General features: G+C 41.4%; 1 protein-coding gene across 1 annotated transcript in view; it reads right to left on the bottom strand.

Annotated features, from left to right (window-relative positions):
• Positions 1-3,679: 3,679 nt before the first annotated feature.
• The window catches only part of LOC124719058 (F-box/LRR-repeat protein 7-like), a 100,868-nt gene continuing 80,395 nt past the window's right edge, over positions 3,680-24,152 (bottom strand). Inside the window, exons 7-8 of the mRNA XM_047244728.1 lie at positions 8,940-9,164; positions 3,680-4,206 (exon numbers count right to left, since the gene is read on the bottom strand). Coding sequence (XP_047100684.1) covers positions 3,891-4,206; positions 8,940-9,164 — 541 coding nt within the window. The 3' untranslated portion in view covers positions 3,680-3,890. The remainder of the gene's footprint in view (positions 4,207-8,939; positions 9,165-24,152) is intronic.

Genomic DNA, 24,152 nt, shown 5'->3' with positions numbered 1-24,152 from the left:
ATAAGACTTTGCAGCCTCCATAAACTATTTAAAACTGGTGCAGTAGCAACAGGTAACAAGTGAACGCAAATATTTTGGAATGAACAAGTAAGTAAATAAAATGTACGTGAATGTCCAAAAACCTGTGCATGCTGTCAGTTGGATGTACCTAGGCCGTTCAAAGTTGATTAAAAACATTTAGTGATGTTGTTCTCTTATTCTTAAGGGCCACATATTACTGACAAGGAAGTGAGACCCTTCACAGATAACAACTGTCTAGGTTTTTGCTGGATGGCCAAACAGCTTGGCCCAAGCACGAATACTATGGCAACAGGGTTATGCGAATATAAATAACCTCAGTTCCACATAAATTAGCTCCATCACAATGTTATCTGCATACTGAAGTCCCATTAGTGCTATAAAAATCTATAGCATAAATAATGACATTGTATAACAGTTTCCAGATCTTTGGGTTGCAACATTTTACACAAAAAAAGTAAATTACACTGACTATTTTGTACTCATTAATATTTCTCCTTTCCTTTATAGCTTGCAGCATAAACTCAAACTAAGAAGAAAATCAATATTATGAACACATCACTTCACAAAAGAAACAAGTAACAATTATATATTCACTGTGCAAAAGCAACCAATATAAAAAGAAAATAAAAATACAAAAATGAAAAATCTTTAAAAAATAAATAAAACCAAAATAAAAAGTTACAAACAATGGCTTTAAGAGTTTGGATACCCAAAAAAATCCATTGTAATTGTCTAGTACCATTTTCAGATGCATTCTTTACTGAACATAGCACATCATCAAGTAGTGTCTGCTGCTTGTAAGAATGTGCAGAAGTTGTGTGTGCACTGCAACATGCTCTACAACATTACAGTATGCACTATTCTAAAAAGATGTTCATGAATGCCATTTCATCAACATTAGAACTGTTACACTGAATTTATGAGATTTGAGTAAAATCGTTGAGAAACTGTCTCACCTCTTCACTGTAATGATATTTCCTTAATAGTGTGTGTGTGTGTGTGTGTGTGTGTGTGTGTGTGTGTGTGTGTGTGGGCGCGCGCGCGGATGTGGTACTGTGTATACAACTGCTGAAGCGTATTTTTTTTGTCACAAATACAACTTTCATTTCAGTGAGTTAAAACATCACCTATGGTAGGATTTCCTCATCCATTTCATGCTCACACCAGAGGTGTAGCATCTGCATCTATGTTTCACTAGAATTTTCCTCTTTGGCACTGGCGCTGTACATAAAAATAAAACTGAGGGACCATAAACAACATACAATGAAACGTGGCAAGGCTGACAATGATAACTAGTACTAGGGCAACATTTCTCTGATGACAAGTAACACAGATAATTGACAGTTTACTACATAGGACATGCTAATTTTGTGAGTGATATTTTGAAACTGCTAGCTCAACAATGTCGTCATTTTATCATTTGAAAAACAGATACTGCAAAACCACTATAATTACAACACATATTCAAATAATCTTATTGTAGATGATCTAAATTCCACCTAGATATTTCTAAAATGATTTCTAATTACTTACCTTCAATACAGTTTTTGCCATCGTAAACATTACATTACAGGAAATACAAGTTACTAACAATGTTACAAACAAAAAACTAGTTTTTGTTTAACAGCATTTTAGCAGTCCACAACAACACACAAATCCAGTAACCACAGTTTTGGAGTATTAAATTTTGATCCAGCTAAACCATTCCAGCTTAGATGCAGTGAATACTGAGATTCTTATTTCAGCATAAATATCATATCACTTTTACATATCCTCTAAAAAGAGGACAGATATACTTTCACCCCAAATATTGGTATTACTTTCACAGTCACTGCTATATCACCATCATTCTCCTAACTATTGCCAGGGCCTGCATTCTGTTCATATCTTTCCTTCCACCAATAAATTTCTAAAATGATCTGTTATTATCTTCCTTCAAAACAGTTTCCGTCATTCTTAACATTACATTACAGGAATGCCACTTCAATAACAAATTTTATACAAACAAACAACTATTTTTTTGTTTGACAGCATTTTAGCAGTCCACTGCACCCAGTAACTGCATTTGTGGAGTATTAAATTTTGATCCAGTTACACCAATCCAACTGAGATGCAATCAATAACGAGATTAACTATATTAGGAGAAAGGTAGATTGCTGTTCATCGTAAAGATGATCCGTTGAGTTGCAGATGCACAAAGGAAAGACTGTTACAATTTATAGCTTTCAGCCAAAGACTTCTTCATTCTTGATTTTAGGAGACATTCTGAACAGCCCTCTTAAGACCGTTTGCAGATGATGCTGTTATTCACCATCTTGTAGAATCTTCAGATGATCAAAACAAATTGCAAAATGATTTAAACAAGATATCTATGTAGTCCGCAGAAACTGATTCTAAATAATGAAAACTGTGAAGTCATCCACAAGAGTACTAAAAGGAATCCGCTATATTTTTGGTTGATTAAAATTATGGATAGCTTAATTTGGAATGATCACGAATATAATGTTGTGGGGAAAATGAACCAAAGACTGTGATTTATTGACAATATACTTAGAAAATGTAGCTGATCTACTAAGGAGACTGGTCACACTACTCTTGTTCACCCTCTTTTGGAGTACCACAGTGCGGTGCGGGATCCACATCAGACAGGATTGATGAGGACATTAAAAACATTTAAAGAAGGGCACCTCATTTTGTATTATTGCGAAATAAGGGATAGAGTGCCACAGATATGATACACGAATGAAGGTGGCAGTAATTAAAACAAAGGTATTTTTGAAATTACAATGAAATGAACACCTGTAGCTGCTTATAGGCGTTGACGTACATCAACGAGGACAGATGAAAATGTGTGCCCCGACCGGGACTCAAACCCGGGATCTCCTGCTTAAATGGCAGACGCTCTATCCATCTGAGACACAGAGGATAGTGTGACTGCGAGGATTTATCTCTGACACACCTCCCGCGAAACCCACATTCTCAACGTATTGTCCCGCACTACATTCGTAGTGCCCCCGCCCATTATACTCATTACTCGCAGCGCGTTGCTGATTCCCATAAGAGTTCGGGCTCTGTTTGTGCGTGTAAGCAGGAGATCCCGGGTTCGAGTCCCGGTCAGGGCACACATTTTCGTCTGTCCCCATTGACGTACATCAACGCCTGTAAGCAGCTAAGGGTGTTCATTTCACTGTAATTTCATTCTAACGAGCTGCATGGTCACCGATGGCATCTGTTCTTTCGGACATGTCCGAAAGAACAGATACCATCTTAGTATATATAAAGGTATTTTTCACTGTGATAGGACCTTCTCAGGAAATTTCAAGCACCAACTTTCTCCACAGAGAGTGAAAATATCTTTTTGGTACCCACCTACATCGGGAGAAATGATGATCATAATACAACAAGAGAAATCTGACCTCACACAGAATGAGTTGTGTGTTCGGTTTTCCTGTGCGCTCTCTGGGAATGGAATAGTAGAGAAGTAGCTTACAAGTAGTTTGATGAACCCTCTGCCAAGCACTTAATTGTGAATTGCAGAGTAATGATGTAGATGTAGATTCTGACCAGTAATGATGTAGATGTAGATTCTGGCCAGCACTACCAGTGGTAGTGTTCAATGTCTGTATGAGGTTAGGTGTGTGTGTGTGTGTGTGTGTGTGTGTGTGTGTGTGTGTGTGTGTGACGAAGGCTTTGGCTGAGCGCTATAATGTGCAACAGTTTTTTCATTGTGCCTGTCTGGATCTCAATGGTTCATCTTTACGGTGAGTAGCAATCTATCTTTTCCTAATACTGTTGAAATTCCAACCTGGAGTTTCAGGTGTTTGATTCGGTACTGAGATTCATATTCCCATATAAATAGCATATCACTTTTACATATCCTCTGAGAAAAGGACAGATATGCTGCTTTCATCCCAAATATTATTGTAACTCTCACTATCACTGCTGCTGATACTATCAGCGTCACTGTCTCTGTCATTCTCCGAAGTTCCATCCTGCGCTTTGTCTGCAGCATTAGGCTCCACATTCTCTTCATTTTCTGCAAGATCCGCATCATGCTTATGATCTTCCATGAGATAAGACGGTTCGTCCGCTTCAAAGTTGCCGTAGATTTTAAGATTGGGCATCTGCTCTTCCAGCCCGTCAATGGATCTAGGGTCACCCTGACACCCTCGGATTCTCAGCTGCCTACGATGAGAATTGGAAACACTGCTGTAGCTGTGACAATGTGAAGATGCAACTAAGGTAGCTCTATAAAGCGAAGGTTTGTACAACAGTACTGATCAGACATGTCAACTGTGTAAATGTATGCCCACATTTACAAGGGTGAATCAAAAAGTAACTTACACAATAGTGCGCGTCATTTACGACGGTGGCCGAGTTTAGGTTCATTCTGCGCATCTGACTTCACAAAACACAGTCAGCCAATGAACAGAGAACGACGTTGCCAGAGATTGACTGCAGTGCAGGAGCACGGACGAGTGTCTTCAGTTTTAGAAACGCTTCAGTCATAAATAAAGTAATTGAACAAAAGCAATCTCCTGATAGCAGACTTTCTTTTATAGAAAGTTTGGAAAAAGCATTCTTTATACCAATTGCTTCATATTCTATTAATTAATTAAACCAAACAAGTAGTAAGCCTCCTAAGTCAGGCGATAGCAAGGAAAGGTGTTTGTATTATTCTCACGAACCGCTTTTTCGTAATAAAGAACAGCGGTAATTGTTTATTTCCTATTGTACTTTGAGGAAATGTGAGTAATTCATAGTCATATCAACAGTGTGTGTCGGTATTTTGCTTGACATTTTAGAGTACTCCAGGACGTTTCTTGAACGAAGAGCTGCGCTGTATAATGGGTAAGGTGTTTGGCTGCTAAGCGGAAGATTCTGAGTTCAAAGCTTGTTTGGTGCTTAGTATTTTCTTTATTTCAAAACAATATCGAAGTGTCTTACTTCATGAATTTTATGTGTCTGAATGTAATTTTTGAAATTTCTAGTGCTTTGTCTCTTCATTATAATCATAATAAGTTTTTGGTTTTTCTAATTTTGTCCTCCAATATTTCTTTTCACAGAAATTATAAACAATGAAAAGGCACACATACAATATTTGTGTTATCTTTTTTGTATATATATCTTCTCTTCCGCAGTCGCTGTTTTACTATTCATATCGAGATATATTCTTTTGCGACAGTATTAAAAGTATTATTTAGAGCACAGTTTCGGCTCGAACATTGCCGAGCTACTTGATTGTCTGACGCAATTCTTTGCTTCGCTGCTTTGGCAATGTCATATTCAATGTTTTCGTCGACTGATCTATGTTTTTGTGAAATCGAATGACAAGTGTGTCAAAGCAGTCAGAACGCCATGTGTCAGCACAGGCGAGCAGTGCAGTGATGACAAAATCGCGCACAGCGTGGAATGCGGGGAGCACGTCTCTGTAGCAGTGAAAGGGTTAATGCAGCCATGGTGGCTTTACTTCATAAACTGCGCGCTCCCCCCTAAACGTAAGTTTGCGAACTATACTATACTATGGCGCTGCTTCTCTTGACACGTGCATCGTTTGCAACTGGCAACGCAGCAATCTCCCACGTTTGGGCGGGCATCCGCGAACCGCCAAGATAAAAGAATTGAACTTCAGCTCGCCGCAAGAGCACGCTGTGTGTTGTGACTGTGGCCTACGTGTAGCACACAACAGTAACTGCTGACACATCCGATACGGTAGATGGTGTGGTATCCCGCTGTGTTGCATGTGCAAATGGGCTAGGCTCAATGGCGCATCAACTGGATGTTCACTCCTAATTGGATGTGCTTGCAATGATCACATTTCTGTGGGCTGAACAGCTCAGGTGCATAGAAATTCATTGTGAAATCATTGCTGTATATGGTGAGCATTCAATGTCTCACCCAGCTATTGTAAAGTGGCGTAAATAATTTGATGCCGGATGCATGGATGTCACTGACAATATCGCGAAGGCAAGCCCACGATGTCCAGTACTGTTGCAAATGTCGACCGTGTGGATAAGATCATTAGAAAAGATCGGCGCATAACACTGCAGGAAATTTCCAGCATACTGATTATTTCGTACAACAGTGTACTCTCCACTGTTCACCAGCACTTCAGATATCATAAACTGTGTACCCGATAGGTCCCACAGCCGCTCACTGATGCTCACATGGGGCATTTCCAATTGTCACTGACAATTTTGGAACAGTATTTTTTGTAGGGCAACAAGTTTCTGCAGCGAACCATCATAGGGAATGAAACATGTGTCCACCATTTCAACCCCAAAACAAAGAGAACATCATGAAACAGGTGCACGCATCACCACGACAAAAGAATGCAAAGGTCCAACCTTCAGCAGAGAAGGTGATGGCAACGTTGTTCTTTGACACGGAGGGTGTGGTGCATGTGGAATTTATCCCAGAAGGCATGACAATCGACTATGTTTTGTATTGTCAAATGCTGCATTGTTTGCACAAGGCAATAAAGAAAATTGGCATTGAAAAATTGAGCACGGGTGTGATTTTGCTGTGTGATAACGCGACACTGCGCTCGGGCCCACAAAAGCTCATAACTGCTGTAACGATACAAGTGGGAGGTACAGCAACATCCTCCATATGGTCCAGACCATGCAGTTATAATGTGTTTGGCAAGATGAAGGAGGACCACGGTACACTACACGTCCGAAATGAGGAGGTGGTGAAAGCTGCTGTATCCAAGTGGTTACATATCGCTGGAGGAGATCTCTACGCATCTCGAATCGAAAAGCTGGTTACTCATTCCGATAAATGTTTACAGTCTCTTGGGGACTATGTGGAAAAGTGAACTTAACATTGTATGTTGTCATAGCCGTGTTACTACGTGTATGTCGTTTAATACATGGCTGTAACTTGGAAGTATAACTTACTTTTTGATTCACCCTCATACACACAAAACAGGGATCAGGCAATAACCTGAAATAAGGTGACAATACACAGACAAGGAGAAGGAAAAAGAGATAGAGGGTAAAGAAGGAAAGGAAGGAATACGCAAGTACAATTTAAATACAGATCTTGATAAAGTCCAGTACTGTGCAGTTTATTATAATGCCTATGTTGCTCACAGTATGGATTGAGACCAATAGGATTACTAGATATAGCCTGTCATTAAGAGACTTCGCAGGCATCTTCCAACACTATTTAGGTGCTCGGAAGGGGGGGGGGGGGACAAAAAGTATACACCATGCACGGATGAGAGGGGGGAAGGTGTCATCATGGGATCGTACCCTCCTAAACAACATTTTACTAAAACTGTTTACGCTGTTTGCATACAGCCATTTCAGAATTTCTCAGCCAACTTTCACGGAATTTGTGTCTCAAAAATGGCAAGGCCTTACAGAAATTACAAGCCATGTTTAACTCTAACCTTGACCAGAATAATTTATGGTCACTGTCTGCTTTTAGGCCCTTGAGCCACTATGTTGTTGTTGTTGTTGTTGTTGTTGTTGTTGTCTTCAGTCCTGAGACTGGTTTGATGCAGCTCTCCATGCTACTCTATCCTGTCCAAGCTTCTTCATCTCCCAGTACCTACTGCAGCCTACATCCTTCTGAATCTGCTTAGTGTATTCATCTCTCGGTCCCCTCTATAATTTTTACCCTCCACGCTGCCCTCCAATACTAAATTGGTGATCCCTCGATGCCTCAGAACATTTCCTACCAACCAATCCCTTCTTCTAGTCAAGTTGTGCCACAAACTCCTCTTCTCCCCAATTCTATTCAATACCTCCTCATTAGTTATGTGATCTACCCATCTAATCTTCAGCATTCTTCTGTAGCACCACATTTTGAAAGCTTCTATTCTCTTCTTGTCCAAACTATTTATCGTCCATGTTTCACTTCCATACATGGCTACACTCCATACAAATACTTTCAGAAACGACATCCTGACATTTAAATCTATACTCGATGTTAACAAATTTTTCTTCTTCAGAAATGCTTTCCTTGCCATTGCCAGTCTACATTTTATATCCTCTCTACTTCACCCATCATCAGTTATTTTTCTCCCCAAATAGCAAAACTCCTTTACTACTTTAAGTGTCTCATTTCCTAATCTAAATCCCTCAGCACCACCCGACTTAATTCGACTACATTCCATTATCCTCGTTTTGCTTTTGTTGATGTTCATCTTATACCCTCCTTTCAAGACACTGTCCATTCCGTTCAACTGCTCTTCCAAGTCCTTTGCTGTCTCTGACAGGAGCCACTAGAACGCATCAAATAGCTCCTCAATTGGTCTCTCAACGCAACGTTTTTTTTCTGTTCCAGTCCACCCTCCAGGGAAAAATCACCAGCATCATTAGGAATCAAACTCGAGTCCTCCCTATTACAATCACACATGCTGATTACCCATCTAGGTACACTGACAGAATGTAACTATTCTCATATTCCTGCAAAATTTTCTTGCTTGTTGAGCTGTGTCAACTATCATTTGAGATTTCAAAAAACGGAGCTTGGAATCTGAGATTATTTTATTTAGTTATTCTGCTGTTAAAGACAAAGAGGACACGTAACTATCCTTATATAAAGACATTCATATCACCAATCACACCTGTTATGGGTACGATAATTGAGTTGGTGTGACAATCATTAATACAAGAGACATTTTCTGCAGCAGAAATCTCTCTTGACAAAATTATAATCGTCAACTTTTTCCTCTGAATGGCAAACTATTTTGTTGACGTTTGACATGCATAGTGAGAAATGATCATCGTAATAAAGTAAGAGAGAACTTGGGGCTCAAAGGGAAAGATTAAGGTGTTCATTTTTCACACATGCTGTCTGAGAGTGGAACGATAGGGAAAGTGTGAAAGCTGTTGTATAAACCTTCGGTCAAACACTTGACAGTGAACTGCAGAGTAATCATGTAAATGGAGTTCTTTTCTCACCTGAGATTGACAAGTTTTCCTGGAAACTTGTCAAACGGCACTCCAGTAACAAAAGAATAGCAGAGTGTCAGGCAGCGCAAACTTGTTAGTTCGACAATACTGCTCAGACCTGGTTGCAACTCTTGAAACTCCATGTCTTCCATTATTAAAGTCTGAAGTCGGTGTAGTCCAGTGAGGTAGGGGATTAGGGCTCCAACAAGACCTGTACAGCCCGACACGTCCAGTCTGAAACAAAACCCAAGAGTTCTTCCTTTTATCTGTGAACAGGAGGGTAGAGAAAAATGTAATGAATTTTACTGCTGGTGATCAACTGTGAAACAAAGCATCTTTAAAGTAAATCAAATAATTACGAACAATTAGTAGACAAAGTGTCATGAAGTTAAACTCCAGCCTACCATAGATTTTTTTGTGGCGTGGGTGGGCAGGGGGTGGGGTGGGGGGGGGGGGGGGGCAGGGATAACAGGTATACTTACAAAAAGAAAGAGCTGCAGAAAGAAAGACATTTATTTATTTATTTATTTATTAAGACTAAAACAACATTTTAACACAACCACAGAGCCCCCAAAGCAAAGTACTGAAGTTATTATGCTACTGCCATAAACTGCCTAAAAATAAGGACTATTTATTTGTGCATCCTTGTTAAAAGACAGTGGGGGAGAAGAAGAAGAAGAAGAAGAAGAAGAAGAAGAAGAAGAAGAAGAAAAGAATTCCAAAGACAGACCCACTGTGTCTTCTTCAACACTATTGTGTGTGCCAAAGCTCCCCCACTCTCTCTCTCTCTCTCTCTCTCTCTCTCTCTCTCTCTGTGTGTGTGTGTGTGTGTGTGTGTGTGTGTGTGTGTGTAACATTCTGGAAGGCAGAGATTGAGTTTCCTAATTCATGCGCATAAAGGGTAAACACTTATAATTGCTCCTTTGGGCAAACCTAGAAAGGGACCATGCATAATACCTCTGAATTAATGTAAATTTTTCTTTGAGAGATCAGGGTACTGATAACAACATCACTCTAGACAGTACACCAAGTTTTTCCAATTTATCTAAAAGAAGGGGTATATGTACAAGGTCACGTGCTCCTCTAACATTGACAAATCACAGTTTCTTTCTGTTGTAATACAGTGGTTACGTCCATAATAAGTGTATACTTGAAACTTCCTGACAGATTAAAACCGTGTGCCGGACCGAGACTCGAACTCGGGACCTTTGCCTATTGCGGGCAAGTGCTCTACCGACTGAGCTACCCAAGCACGACTCACGTCCTGTCCTCAAAGCTTCACTTCTGCCAGTACCTCATCTCCTACCTTCCAAACTTTACAGAAGCTCTCCTGCGAACCTTGCAGAACTAGCACTCCTGAAAGAAAGGATATTGTGGAGACATGGCTTAGCCAAAGCCTTGGGAATGTTTCCAGAATGAGATTTTCACTCTGCAGCAGAATGTGCGCTGATATGAAACTTCCTGGAAGATTAAAACTGTGTGCCACACAGAGACTGGCAGAAGTAAAGCTGTGAGGACGGGGCGTGAGTCATGCTCGGGTAGCTCAGTCGGTAGAGCACTTGCCCGCGAAAGGCAAAAGTCCCGAGTTCGAGTCTCGGTCCGGCACACAGTTTTAATCTGCCAGGAAGTTTCATATCAGCGCACACTCCACTGCAGAGTGAAAATATCATTCTGGAAAGTGTATACTTGTTTAAAATCAATGTACATCTGATGCAGTTGTTGTCATCTCCATAAAATTTCTCTAGCACTTGCCTCAATAAAAATATGAGGGTCATTGTGGAACTATTTCTTCTAAATCCAGCTTGATAATCCCCAAGTACCATTTCCACCTGGTATTCTAGACGAGAGGCTAAACTCTCAGTCAACACCTTTCATGTTGCATCTAGGAGCATCTCCACGGTAACTACTGCACTCTGACTTATCGCCTTTCTTATGTAAGGGACAAATTACTCCCATGCTCCAATCCTTTCCCCCACATATTTTCTTTATTAGGTAATTAACAGTAGTCCCCATCTTCTTTCCCCCAAATTTTAATAATTCTGGCTCTATGCCATCCTGCTGCTTTATTATTCTTTAAGTTTTTAACTGCATTTTCACTTCCTGTTAATCCGGTAGTTCAACTTCCTGCTCCTCCACTTCCGATTCTAATTCCAGTTCCAAATCCAATTCCTCCTCTTCCTCATTCAAGATTTCCTTCTCTGCTCCCTCCCCCCTTTCCATCAAGTAACTCGGCAAAATACTCTTGCCATCTTCCCAAAGCTTTGCTTTTACCCCCAATTAGGTTTCCATCTTTGCCCTTACAGAAGACAGCTCTCAGTTGGAATCGTCTCTTCATACCTCCAGACCTTTCACAAAACTTTCGTGTTTCATCATCATCTCTCATTTCATCCAACTGAACTATCTTCCTCCTTTCACACTGCCTTTTCGTTATCCTATGTAACTTTTCCAGTTCTTTCCTCTTCTCTCTCTCTTACACCACCAGTCTTGTTTTCCGTAGCAGAATTCTTTGTCTCGCTTCATTTCTCTCTTGTACTTCCAGGGAGCATTCAAAACATTTCACTGTTTTTTGGTATTCCTCCATAATGCTCCTTCCATGCCTGCACTGAAAGCTTTTTTAAGTATCCCCATTTAGTTTCCACATTCCCTTTTTTATGTACTATTTCTTGTCTCGATGATCTCTTATAATTTCTTCCTGTTTTTCTTTACTTTGGAGAGTTTCTATACCGTGTTTCACTTTTCCCCTACTCTTTTCGTTTCTTCCCATATCGATCTTCTGGCTATATCTGATTCTCATCTGTGTCCCTGTCTGCCCCTCTACATCTACTAACTTTCATAACGTCTGCTGCGTGGTGTTTATAATTACATTGTCTATTTGGTTTCTTGTAACTCCATCTGGTACTGTGGCCATGTACACTTGTTAATATCTTTCCTTGCATACCATGTGCTTTTTATCATCACCTCCTTACCATTGTCAAAGTCTATCAGCTTTAGTTCATCATCATTATTGACTTCATGCAGGCTCTCTTTTCCTATTATGTTTCTATACACTTCTTCTTCCTCTAGTTTTGCATTCAGATACACAATGATCATTTGTGCATCATGCCTTTGTACTTTGCTGATTTCCTCTGGAGTAATATGCATCCTTTTCATCTCCATCTGATTCCTAGGGCATAGCCACACGCATCATCATAACATTGAAAAGTTTTGCCTTAACTCTCGAAGACCAAAACCTATCACTAATTTCTTTGAAGCTAATTATACTTGCCTTCACTGAGCTATGTACAATAAAGCCAGTACCTGGATGGTCTGCATGTCCTCTGCTATACATCAGTATGTGTTTTGTCCAATGCAATCATCCCCTGTATTTTCCACTACCTTTTTTTTTGGGTTGCTATTTTCTTTCTATACTTACCCATTTCCTCTGTAATTTCTTGTAATTTTCCACGTCTCTTAAGTGTCCTCACATTCCAGGTGGCTATCACGCTATCGATTTTCTTTCTCATTAACCTTTCTCTTTGCCTTGTCTTGTCTTCATGCTGTAATCTGTATCCTTCTGAGGCCAACATGTGGTATCCACAACAATTCCATTTTACGAGGTGGGGTTGTTGGCCCCATGCCCAACTCCCGCCCTGGAGGACCAGGATTTTCCTTGGGAGTTTCCTCCCCTAGGGATGTTTGCTTCTCTTCGCCTAAACTGACCCCCCCTCCCCCCCTTCCCCGCACTATGTGAAATATGATTCATCTGGCTCCTCTGTCGACTTGTCTGGCTCGGGTCACTCTACCAGCCTCTATGCTACCGCAGCAAAGCTCATGATTTTGCTGAAGAATGCAAACCCTACTGCCAGGCACTCAAGTTGTCTTCGATAGGGCTATGTCTTGTGGGAGAGATTTGAGGGTATATGGGGAGCAAATTTTAGTACACAGAGTTGCCTTCTCTGGGAGTAACAACCCAGCTGAGCATCAAGTCGAACTCATTTCAGATGACAAATGTAGGTATGCCAACTTCAGATGACAAATGCAGGTATGCCATTCCAGAGTATCAATTGTAGTGGTAGAGTGCTGGTCTCTCGGAGATCCCACGACAAAATGTTTTAACCCTTGAGTGTATGTATAAAGTTCGCCAACAACATTCCACTGTTGTTTTACATTTGCGAGTGCACTTCTTTTCCTTCATTGTTGCTTAAGCTAACACAGTTATAAGCTGTGTTGTTATATGTCCAAGTGAGAAGCAGTAACATAAAATAAATAGCCAGCCACATGAGAAAAAATATAAGAACCAAGCAAGAAAATGATCCAGATTGCAAGCTAGCAGCACAACCCACTAATGAGGCAGTTCCATATGAGATAATTAGTAATGGAATAAGTCTTCGTCGGGGATATGGTGCAAATGGAATGTTTAATGCTCTTAGCTGGTCACCACACTGCAACAACAGAGTGATACAATGAAAGTTTATTTTATTATTGCTTAATTAAACAGTGATGTACCGTATTTACTCAAATCTAAGCCGCACTTTTTTTCCGGTTTTTGTAATACAAAAAACAGCCTGCGGCTTAGAATCGAGTGCAAAGTAAGCAGAAGTTCTGAAAAATGTTGGTAGGTGCCGCTACAATTAACTTCTGCCGTTGAATATATGTAGCGCTACATAGGCATGCTTTGCAGGCACAAAGATAAATACTGGTGCCAAAACCTCTCCGTCAGTAAATAAATTTAAAAAAAAAGTGGAAGAAGAGCTTTTTTTCCTCCACCCCGATTTCGACCACTGCATTTTCATACATTATCCATCGAAGTAAATACAAATTCCATATTGTTCATCTTCGAATGTTGCAGCGTTTCACTGCACTAGGAAAATGTGACTGGCAAGACTGTTAAGGATGTTTATCAATATGGCCAACTCTACATTCTGAATTTTTTCCTACCTCTGAGAAGAGATGGTTGCTAAGATCAAAGAAAATTAAGCAATCACTGCAAACCAGACGAAGCATGTGGAAAACGAAGGGTACCCGTATAAATACGGAAGGAGTGCCTGACACACAGCAATGGTTACCTGGTAACTGCTAAGCTTACGACTCGTACTGAACTACTGTAGCTGTATAGTCATTCATTCGACCTAAATTGTGTCTCATATTACAATGGACCAACTTTGTTTCGATTTGGAGGTGCGGCCAAAAACTTTTCTCTCCCCTTGAATTTCGAGTCTCAAATTTCAGGTGCGGCTTAGATTCGGGAAATTTTTTTTTTTCCTTATTTCGAGTCTCATTTTTCAGGTGCGGCTTAGAATCGATTGTGGCTCAGATTCGAGTAAATACGGTAGCTAATGTAAGTTTATTCTATTGTTGTTTAATTAAACTAAGATTAAACTGTGGTTTTGCTCATATATGCTGACCTTGGTAATAGATATATAGCCATCCTTTACATGTCTATGAAGTATGTTGTGTGCCCACTTGTGTTATGAAAATTGGCACACCCACTTGAAAGTTAAATGGGTGACAGATCTGGAGAATGTTCGAGCGAGACCAACATTTAACATCCTCTATATCAAGGTCAGTCAGGTCTCACATTATCCCGTTTAAAGATACTGTTGAGCAGACCTCACAGAAAGGTCACAGCCACTGGCCCTACCGTGTCACAAATGTATTACCCGCTGTCGTAAATTACAGGCTACGCTAAGCAGAGGTGACCATGCTGTGTACTCAATGGAGCTCCATAACATCACATGATATTCTGGGCCTGCATGTCAATAACAACTGAAATTTGGCAATCTTTGTTGTTCTCACAAGGAGAGGTTTCTAATGGTGGGATCAACTTTCTGAAACCGAATACAAAGTGATGTAGGTTAAAGTCCAAGGTATCACACCCTGCAGCAATTTGCCCTGATGGACTGTCATTTGCAAGTAATTGACAAAAAAATATTTTGGTATTTAGCTTTAAAAATAGAAATGTTAATCAGATTGTCACTGTAATGGTCATTGTGTGCTCATAACATACAAAAGGTTGTGGGTTTGAACCTTGTCAAGTGATCGTAATATTTTTATTTCTAAATTTATTTTTAAATATGTACCAAAATGAGTTCGATCATTAGTGTAAATGTACTTTTTATTTCTATTCCTTTGTCACATTTTAATCAGCATATTAACTGTTTCAACTGCTCACATTTCTTCTTCCTATAATTCTTTTTCCACACGGGATCTTTATGCATGAGAATTTCATTACTTTCATTTATTTATCATAATATTTAACATTTGAAAATGCCGATTTAGCGGTTAAAAAACAAAAGATGAAATAATGTATTCAAGACGACTGTGCAACAGGGTCAAAAATGTAATTTCATTAAAAAATGTACATTTCTTTGGATTGCAATCATCATATCAACATTTAAAACAAAAATTCTTATTGCACTATGCACAAAATAACACAGATGAAGATTTAGACGAATGAAGGGATTATAAGTAAAACGAAATTCTGGTGGACAAAAATATAATATGATAAAAGGGAAGAAATAACCATAACTAAATAAACAAGCACAAAGATTCCAAATGGAAAAAGAATGACAGGAAGAAAAAACGAGAGGAACTGAAACAGTTAATACACTGATTAAAATGACATGACAAAGGAATAGAAATTAAAAAAAAATACATTTAAACCAGTTAATACAGTAAAACTAATGATCAAAGTCATTTCAATACAAACTAAAAAATTTCAAAGCATCAGACAAGATTAAAACCCACAATCTTCTGCACTGATTAACATTAGTATATTTCAAGTTGTACAGCATCATTCAAAATTCAGAATTTTTTTTCTGTCAATCACTCACAAACGTGGGCCACGAGGGTGGACAGCTGAGAGGTACGATACCTTGGACCTTACCCTACACCGAAAAGTCAATCCCACTACCGAGGGGCCTCTCGTTGTCAGAGCATCCATGTACGTCTATTGTGTGCTGTAGGGAGAACCACTACTCATCTGAAAAGACAATGTGCCACTCACACGTCCAGTGATGTAGTAGGGCACACCACTGCCTCGTTGTTGCCGTGTCAAGGCAGGCCATAACAATGACAGTCCGCGGTACTACAGAAGTCTCACTGTCAGTACGGATACTTGTCTTGTTGCGAATGACCCATTTCCCGACTCAATGTAAATCACGTGGTTGTACGGTCCTGCTATGCCGAGTGATCAATGTATCTGTCCTCTCGATTGCTTGTCACTAAGGACAGTTGAGACCCCCTACAGTGTCAAATACGGCCCTCCCGACCCCACCGATTCCATAATCAATTAAAAGTCATAATATCCCGAACAATGCAAATACCGACATTGCAGAATGAGAAACTGCAGATTGGATGGGTCATGAGCCTGCCACTGCCTAATTCTGACATGTACTGATAGAAATTTCTCCTTCCACATGAGGCATAACAAGATCTTTACATATGCAACCAGCACTTGACTGAGTTTTCTGGAAAAGAAAGCCACAGAGTAATCTTTCCTTAGATACAAAGCTTTATTTTCCCTTCTTAAGGGGAGAAACTGAAGAAGCAAGAGAAAGATGAAAGAAAGGCAAAAGAGAGGAAATAAAGAAAATGAAGAGAGAGGGAAAGTATGAAATGATGTATAGATTAGCTAGGGAAATAATTTTTTTAAGTAAATGAAGGAAAACTAACATGGAAATAGAAAGAGTGGATGGTAGCACATTAGTTGAAGGACAACAGGAGGTTCTGAGCAAATGGCAAGAGTGTATGGAATGTTTGTATAAAATCGATCAAATACCAAGTGAAATCAAGCTTGAAGAGGAGGAATGTGTGCCAGAAGATGGAAAGGGGCACAGCATCTTGGGAGCAGAAGCAGAAAGATACTAAAGAAGATGAAGATTGGAAGGCATGTGGAATCGATAACTTGTCAGCATAAGTGTTGAAGAATTTGGGAAACAGGGTAAAGAAGGAAATAGTCTACCTCTTTAATGAGATACACTATGTGAACAGAAGTATGTGGACACCTGGCTGAAAATGACTTACATGTTCATGGCGCCCTCCATCGGTAATGCTGGAATTCAATACGGTGTTGGCCTATCCTTAGCCTTTACGACAGCTTCCACTCTCGCAGGCATCCGTTCAATCAGGTGCTGGAATTGCATCCCATTGTTCACGGAGTGCTGCATTAGGACAGGTATCGATGTCGGTCCGTGAGGCCTGGCACGAACTCGGAACAGGTGCTCGATCGTGTTGAAAGATCCCCATCCCCAAATTGCTCTTCAACAGTGGAAGATGCTTAAACCATCAATGTAGACCTGTGCTGTGATAGTGCCATGCAAAACAACAGGGGGTGCAAGCCCCTCCATGAAAAACATGACCACAACATAAAACGACCGCCACCAAATTTAACTGTTGGCACTACATATCTTCTTCATGGTTGGCTCTACAGTCCTTGAAGAACCTTGGCCTCCTGTATGACCTGCCTCCATTCTTCCCTGTCCATAGCCTTCCTTCTCCAATTTCTTATTCCCATCACCTTTAGATCTTCTTCCATATCATCCATCCACCTATTCCTGGGTCTCCTTATCCCATCAGGTTTTCCCATGAAAACTTTCTTGACACTCCCGAGTTTCTGGCATTCTCTGTACATGTCCTGCCCATCTTATTCTTCCCTGCTTAATTTTAACAACAACATCCATCTGTCCAAAACATGTTTGTAGTTCTACATTTGTCCTTACTCTCCAGCCATCTTCCTCTCTCACTGCTCCACTCATTATCTTTCTTTCCCATCTCAATAACCAGTTCTCCTCCTTTAACGTCAATACCCAATCTTCTGATCCATACATTACTTTAGGTCTTAATATGGTCGTTTATATTTTGATTTCTGTATTCCTACTAACATTCCTGGAATTAAATACATTCTGCAAGGCAAAATAGCAACGATTTCCACTCGCTATCCTTTCTTGAATTTCTACTGCTACTTTATTGTCCTGCGTTATTACAGAACCTAAATATTTAAATGTTTTCACTCTTTCATATTTTCCCATTCATTACTATTGAATTCTTTTGTCCATTTATATTGGGCTCCCCCATCACCATATTGTGGTGTCACCGCCAGACACCACACTTGCTAGGTGGTAGCTTTTAAATCGGCCGCGGCCCATTAGTATACGTCAGACCCGCGTGTCGCCACTGTCAGTAATTGCAGACCGAGCGCCACCACACGGCAGGTCTAGATAGACGTCCTGGCACTCGCCCCAGTTGTACAGCCGACTTAGCCAGAGATGGATCACTGACAATTACGCTCTCATTTGCCGAGACGATAGTTAGCATAGCCTTCAGCTACGTCATTTGCTACGACCTAGCAAGGCGCCATTACCAGTGTATATTGAAATGGAGATTATATCTGTACAAGAGCGATGTACACCGATTATGGATTAAAATTAAGTATTAAATAATCTACGTACTTTATTTGCAATTCTCAAGACATTGTCCTGTTCCAGACCTCACGACAGTCTGCGTGAGCTTAACGCGTGCCTTTCGGCTTCCTCTCATTGTGACTTGGCTGTCTTGCTAAGTCACAACAGTTTTCACTGATTTGGTAAACAGCTTTCAACAGAGTACAATGGAAAAAGCTGATGGATGTTTTGAAGAGGAAAGCAGTAGATTGGAACGACAGAAAATTTGTATACTGCATACACTACTGGCCATTAAAATTGCTACACCACAAAGATGACGTGCTACAGATGCGAAATTTAACCGACAGGAAGAAGACGCTGTGATATGCAAATGATTAGCTATTCAGAGCATTCACACAAGGTTGGCGCCGGTGGCAACACCTACAACGTGCTGACATGAGGAAAGTTCCCAACCGATTTCTTGTACACAAACAGCAGTTGACCGGTGTTGCCTGGTGAAACATCGTTGTGATGCCTCATGTAAAGAGAAGAAATGTGTACCATCACATTTCCAACTTTGACAAAGGTCGGAATGTAGCCTATCGTGATGGCGATTTATCGTATCACGACATTGCTGCTCGCGTTGGTCGAGATCCAATGACTGTTACGAGATCCAATGACTGTTAGCAGAATATGGAATCGGTGGGTTCAGGAGGGTAATACGGAATGCTGTGCTGGATCCCAACGGCCTCGTATCACTAGCAGTTGAGATGACAGGCATCTTATCCGCATGGCTGTAATGGATCGTGCAGCCACGTCTTGATCCCTGAGTCAACAGATGGGGACGTTTGCAAGACGACAACCATCTGCACGAACAGTTCGACGATGTTTGCAGCAGCATGGACTATCAGCTTGGAGACCACGGCTCCGGTTACCCTTGACGCTGCATCACAGAGAGGAGCGCCTGCGATGGTGTACTCAACGACGAACGTGGGTGCACAAATGGCAAAACGACATTTTTTCGGATGAATCCAGGTTCTGTTTACAGCATCATGATGGTCGCATCCGTGTTTGGCGACATCGTGGTGAACGCACATTGCAAGCGCGTATTCGTCATCCCCATACTGGCGTATCACCCGGCGTGATGGTATGGGGTGCCATTGGTTACATGTCTTGCTCACCTCTTGTTCGCATTGACGGCACTTTGAACAGTGGACGTTACATTTCAGATGTGTTGCGACCCGTGGTTCTACCCTTCATTCGATACCTGCGAAACCCTACATTTCAGTAGGATAATGCATGACCGCATGTTGCAGGTCCTGCCCGGGCCTTTCTGGATACAGAAAATGTTCAACTGCTGCCCTGGCCAGCACATTCTCCAGATCTGTCCCCAATTGAAAACGTCTGGCCGAGCAACTGGCTAGTCACAATACGGCAGTCACTACTCTTGATGAACTGTGGTATCATGTCGAAGCTGCCTGGGGAGCTGTATCTGTACACGCCATCCAAGCTCTGTTTGACTCAATGCCGAGGTGTATCAAGGCTGTTATTATGGCCAGAGGTGGTTGTTCTGGATACTGACTTCTCAGGATCTATGCAACCAAATTACGTGAAAATGTAATCACATGTCAGTTCTAGTATAATACACTCCTGGAAATTGAAATAAGAACACCGTGAATTCATTGTCCCAGGAAGGGGAAACTTTATTGACACATTCCTGGGGTCAGATACATCACATGATCACACTGACAGAACCGCAGGCACATAGACACAGGCAACAGAGCATGCACAATGTCGGCACTAGTACAGTGTATATCCACCTTTCGCAGCAACGCAGGCTGCTATTCTCCCATGGAGACGATCGTAGAGATGCTGGATGTAGTCCTGTGGAACGGCTTGCCATGCCGTTTCCACCTGGCGCCTCAGTTGGACCAGCGTTCGTGCTGGACGTGCAGACCGCGTGAGACGACGCTTCATCCAGTCCCAAACATGCTCAATGGGGGACAGATCCGGAGATCTTGCTGGCCAGGGTAGTTGACTTACACCTTCTAGAGCACATTGGGTGGCACGGGATACATGCGGACGTGCATTGTCCTGTTGGAACAGCAAGTTCACTTGCCGGTCTAGGAATGGTAGAACGACGGGTTCGATGACGGTTTGGATGTACCGTGCACTATTCAGTGTCCCCTCGACGATCACCAGTGGTGTACGGCCAGTGTAGGAGATCGCTCCCCACACCATGATGCCGGGTGTTGGCCCTGTGTGCCTCGGTCGTATGCAGTCCTGATTGTGGCGCTCACCTGCACAGCGCCAAACACGCATACGACCATCATTGGCACCAAGGCAGAAGCGACTCTCATCGCTGAAGACAACACGTCTCCATTCGTCCCTCCATTCACGCCTGTCGCGACACCACTGGAGGCGGGCTGCACGATGTTGGGGCGTGAGCGGAAGACGGCCTAACGGTGTGCAGGACCGTAGCCCAGCTTCATGGAGACGGTTGCGAATGGTCCTCGCCGATACCCCAGGAGCAACAGTGTCCCTAATTTGCTGGGAAGTGGCGGTGCGGTCCCCTACGGCACTGCGTAGGATCCTACGGTCTTGGCGTGCATCCGTGCGTCGCTGCGGTCCGGTCCCAGGTCGACGGGCACGTGCACCTTCCGCCGACCACTGGCGACAACATCGATGTACTGTGGAGACCTCACACCCCACGTGTTGAGCAATTCGGCGGTACGTCCACCCGGCCTCCCGCATGCCCACTATACGCCCTCGCTCAAAGTCCGTCAACTGCACATACGGTTCACGTCCACGCTGTCGCGGCATGCTACCAGTGTTAAAGACTGCGATGGAGCTCCGTATGCCACGGCAAACTGGCTGACACTGACGGCGGCGGTGCACAAAGGCTGCGCAGCTAGCGCCATTCGACGGCCAACACCGCGGTTCCTGGTGTGTTCGCTGTGCCGTGCGTGTAATCATTGCTTGTACAGCCCTCTCGCAGTGTCCGGAGCAAGTATGGTGGGTCTGACACACCGGTGTCAATGTGTTCTTTTTTCCATTTCCAGGAGTGTATATTTGTCCAATGAATACCCATTTATCATCTGCCTTTCTTCTTGGTGTAGCAATTTTAATGGCCAGTAGTGTATATTTACAGAAAGTAAGAATAAAGATTGGGAATGTCTCAAGGAAGCAGCATTGGAAGGGGCATTAGACTCCCTTTTATTGCTCAACTTATACCTGGAAGAGATTATTGTGAAAAGCTTAGATGGAAAAAGAAGAGTGCGTATTGGTGGAAAGAGAATAGGATACATACAATTTGCTGATGACGTAGTATTAGTGACAGAAAGTGAACAAACTGTAAATAAAATGCTAAATAATCTGAATGATGCTTGTGTGGAATACGGGATGAGAATCAGTACAACAAAAACAAAGAGTATGTTGATTGGCAAAGGAAGGAGATTGACATGTATTAAGATAGGAAAAGGTGTTCTTAGTCAAATAAGGACATTAAATCTCTTGGAAGCACGATTACTGAAGACTCTGAAGCCACCTAGAAGTGAAAACTCACACTGCTATAGCGAAGAAGGTGTTCAATAGAAAGAGGAGATTACTATGTGGCAAACTAGATACAGATCTCAGGAAAAGGCTTGATAAGTGTTTTGTCTGGAGTATGGCACTCTATGCGGCAGACACATGAACACTCAGATGAGAGGTGAAGTCCGCTGCAGGTTATAAGAGAAGGGAAATGCCATGAGATGGGAGTGCTTGTCAACAGAAGCTTTGAAAGGTTTGGTTCATGGGAGGAGTTTGAGAGGAAGAAGGAAAAACAAGATGACAAAAGACAAAAGGGAAGGGAAAATTGTGTGGACCTGAAGAGGATGGCAAAGACAGAAGAGCGTGGAGAGTTACGACAGGAAATCTTGCTTCTGGGCGGAACACTGATGATGATGATGATGATGATGATGATGATGATGTACATCATGTGGGCAGAGTTACTTCTACCTAATTTTTGTGTAGTTGCATTTAAGTCTAACAGGGTGTATACGCGGATAAGGAAAAAAAAATTCCCAGATTTCCCGACTAAAAGTACAATCTCTTCCGGGTCAAAACACACTTTTTCTGTGTTAAGTGACAGTATATTTTCTCTCGGAGCTGTAAAACTTATCAATTTTTTGAATGGTTATGGTTTTATATACGGGCGTAGAAATTCCCAGCACTTTACAAAACAAAACTCAGGGAAAAATACACGTTTTGGAAAGATCTTTGATGAGAAAGTATAGGTTCTAATTCCATCAAAACCCTCATGTTACTTTCCCACGCATTTAAATCGAAATTGCGATGCGCTTTGGTAAGCCAGCCATAGCTCATGTCACGTGATCTCACCAGCTGATGACAATGGATATTCAGAGCATAGGACACGTGATGTAGTCAGCCAATTAGTCAAATCACTGTTAAGTAGTGCGAACACAGAAACAAAAACAGTTAATTCCCTCTCCTTCCCTCTTTCCTGATGAGGCAACAGTTTGTTGCGAAAGCTTGAATTTTGTGTGTATGTTTGTGTTTGTTTGTGTGTCTATCGACGTGCCAGCGCTTTCGTTTGGTAAGTCACATCATCTTTGTTTTTAGATATAATTATTTAAATTGGTATATATAGTGTTACTATAAGAAAAGAAAAGTTTTCACATATAATATTGGTCTCTAAGGTTAATAAGCTGCGAGAGAAGCTAAACTTCCACATATAATGTTGATCTTTTTGGGTGAGTTACACTTTAAGATACATCACACAAATATGCCAGTAAAATTTTTAATAACGACATAAATGTCTGATCTGCTGGGCTCGAAATTCTTCTGAATGGCTCATCATCAAAGAGTTGATTTTTAAATGAGAGTCAAATGCTGTTTGATTTACGAAATTCATCGTACATTCTCGCACATCAACTTGCGTAAAAGGAAATTTACTTTGAAAGTAACACTTTTCAAGCCAACATTCGCAATACTTTCCCGGGACCTGTTAGAAATAGGCTCATTTCAGCAGTTGCCAGAGAGTGCCAGACGACAGGCGCAGCTACGATGACGTAGGAGGGCTGTGTGTTCATAATTGTAAAACATTAAAAGAACTTACATTATGCCATGAAAGAAATAAGACATCAGAGGATATCCCAAAAGCATCGGAATGTGCACATTTAATGTACATACTTAAAGTGCACATTCATATGTCAACATTCCCAATGAAGTAGTCCTCGATATGATATTATAAACTTTTCAGTGTGGTTTTCGGGATGTAAATGTTCTTGGAGTACCACTACTGTATTATCTCATGTTTGGTTCTTTATTATGGCTTCATGCCATACGTGCTAGAAGATGAAAACGTGCACCTGAAATGCAGCGAACAGTTGAAACGAGCCCGTACTGTGGAATTAAACACTTAATTTCCAATACATTGTCTACCTCAGCAGAAAAGATTGATAAAAGCCAAATTTCTTTAGCAAACCGACAAAAACAACTTCATTGTTTTGCAAGGGGATTCATGCTCGACTGTTAGAAAGGTGGAAATAAAATAAAATCTGAAACTAATAACAAATTTTTGCCTTCCGTAATTATGTGAATGCGCTTTAATTCACTTGATAGCTTCCGGCCACAGAAATCCGTTTTGTTTTCATTTGACATGAGAGCATTAATGAAGAGGAAACAGCAAGATCACAATATAATGTAAACACAGGTCACATGGAGACTATCCACTTCTGCCCAGGATCTATGATAGTTCCTAACCGGGACAATACTTGATACTCAACAGCGCATGCGCATGAGCCTGCTCGTAACTGCTATAACGACTTTAATATAAACAGTTGATGTCACGTTCATCGGA

This window comes from Schistocerca piceifrons, chromosome 10 (genome assembly GCF_021461385.2).
Source record: "Schistocerca piceifrons isolate TAMUIC-IGC-003096 chromosome 10, iqSchPice1.1, whole genome shotgun sequence".
NCBI lineage: Eukaryota > Metazoa > Arthropoda > Insecta > Orthoptera > Acrididae > Schistocerca > Schistocerca piceifrons.
Note: the sequence above shows the minus strand (reverse complement) of the source record. Positions and strands in the feature narration are given on the sequence as shown.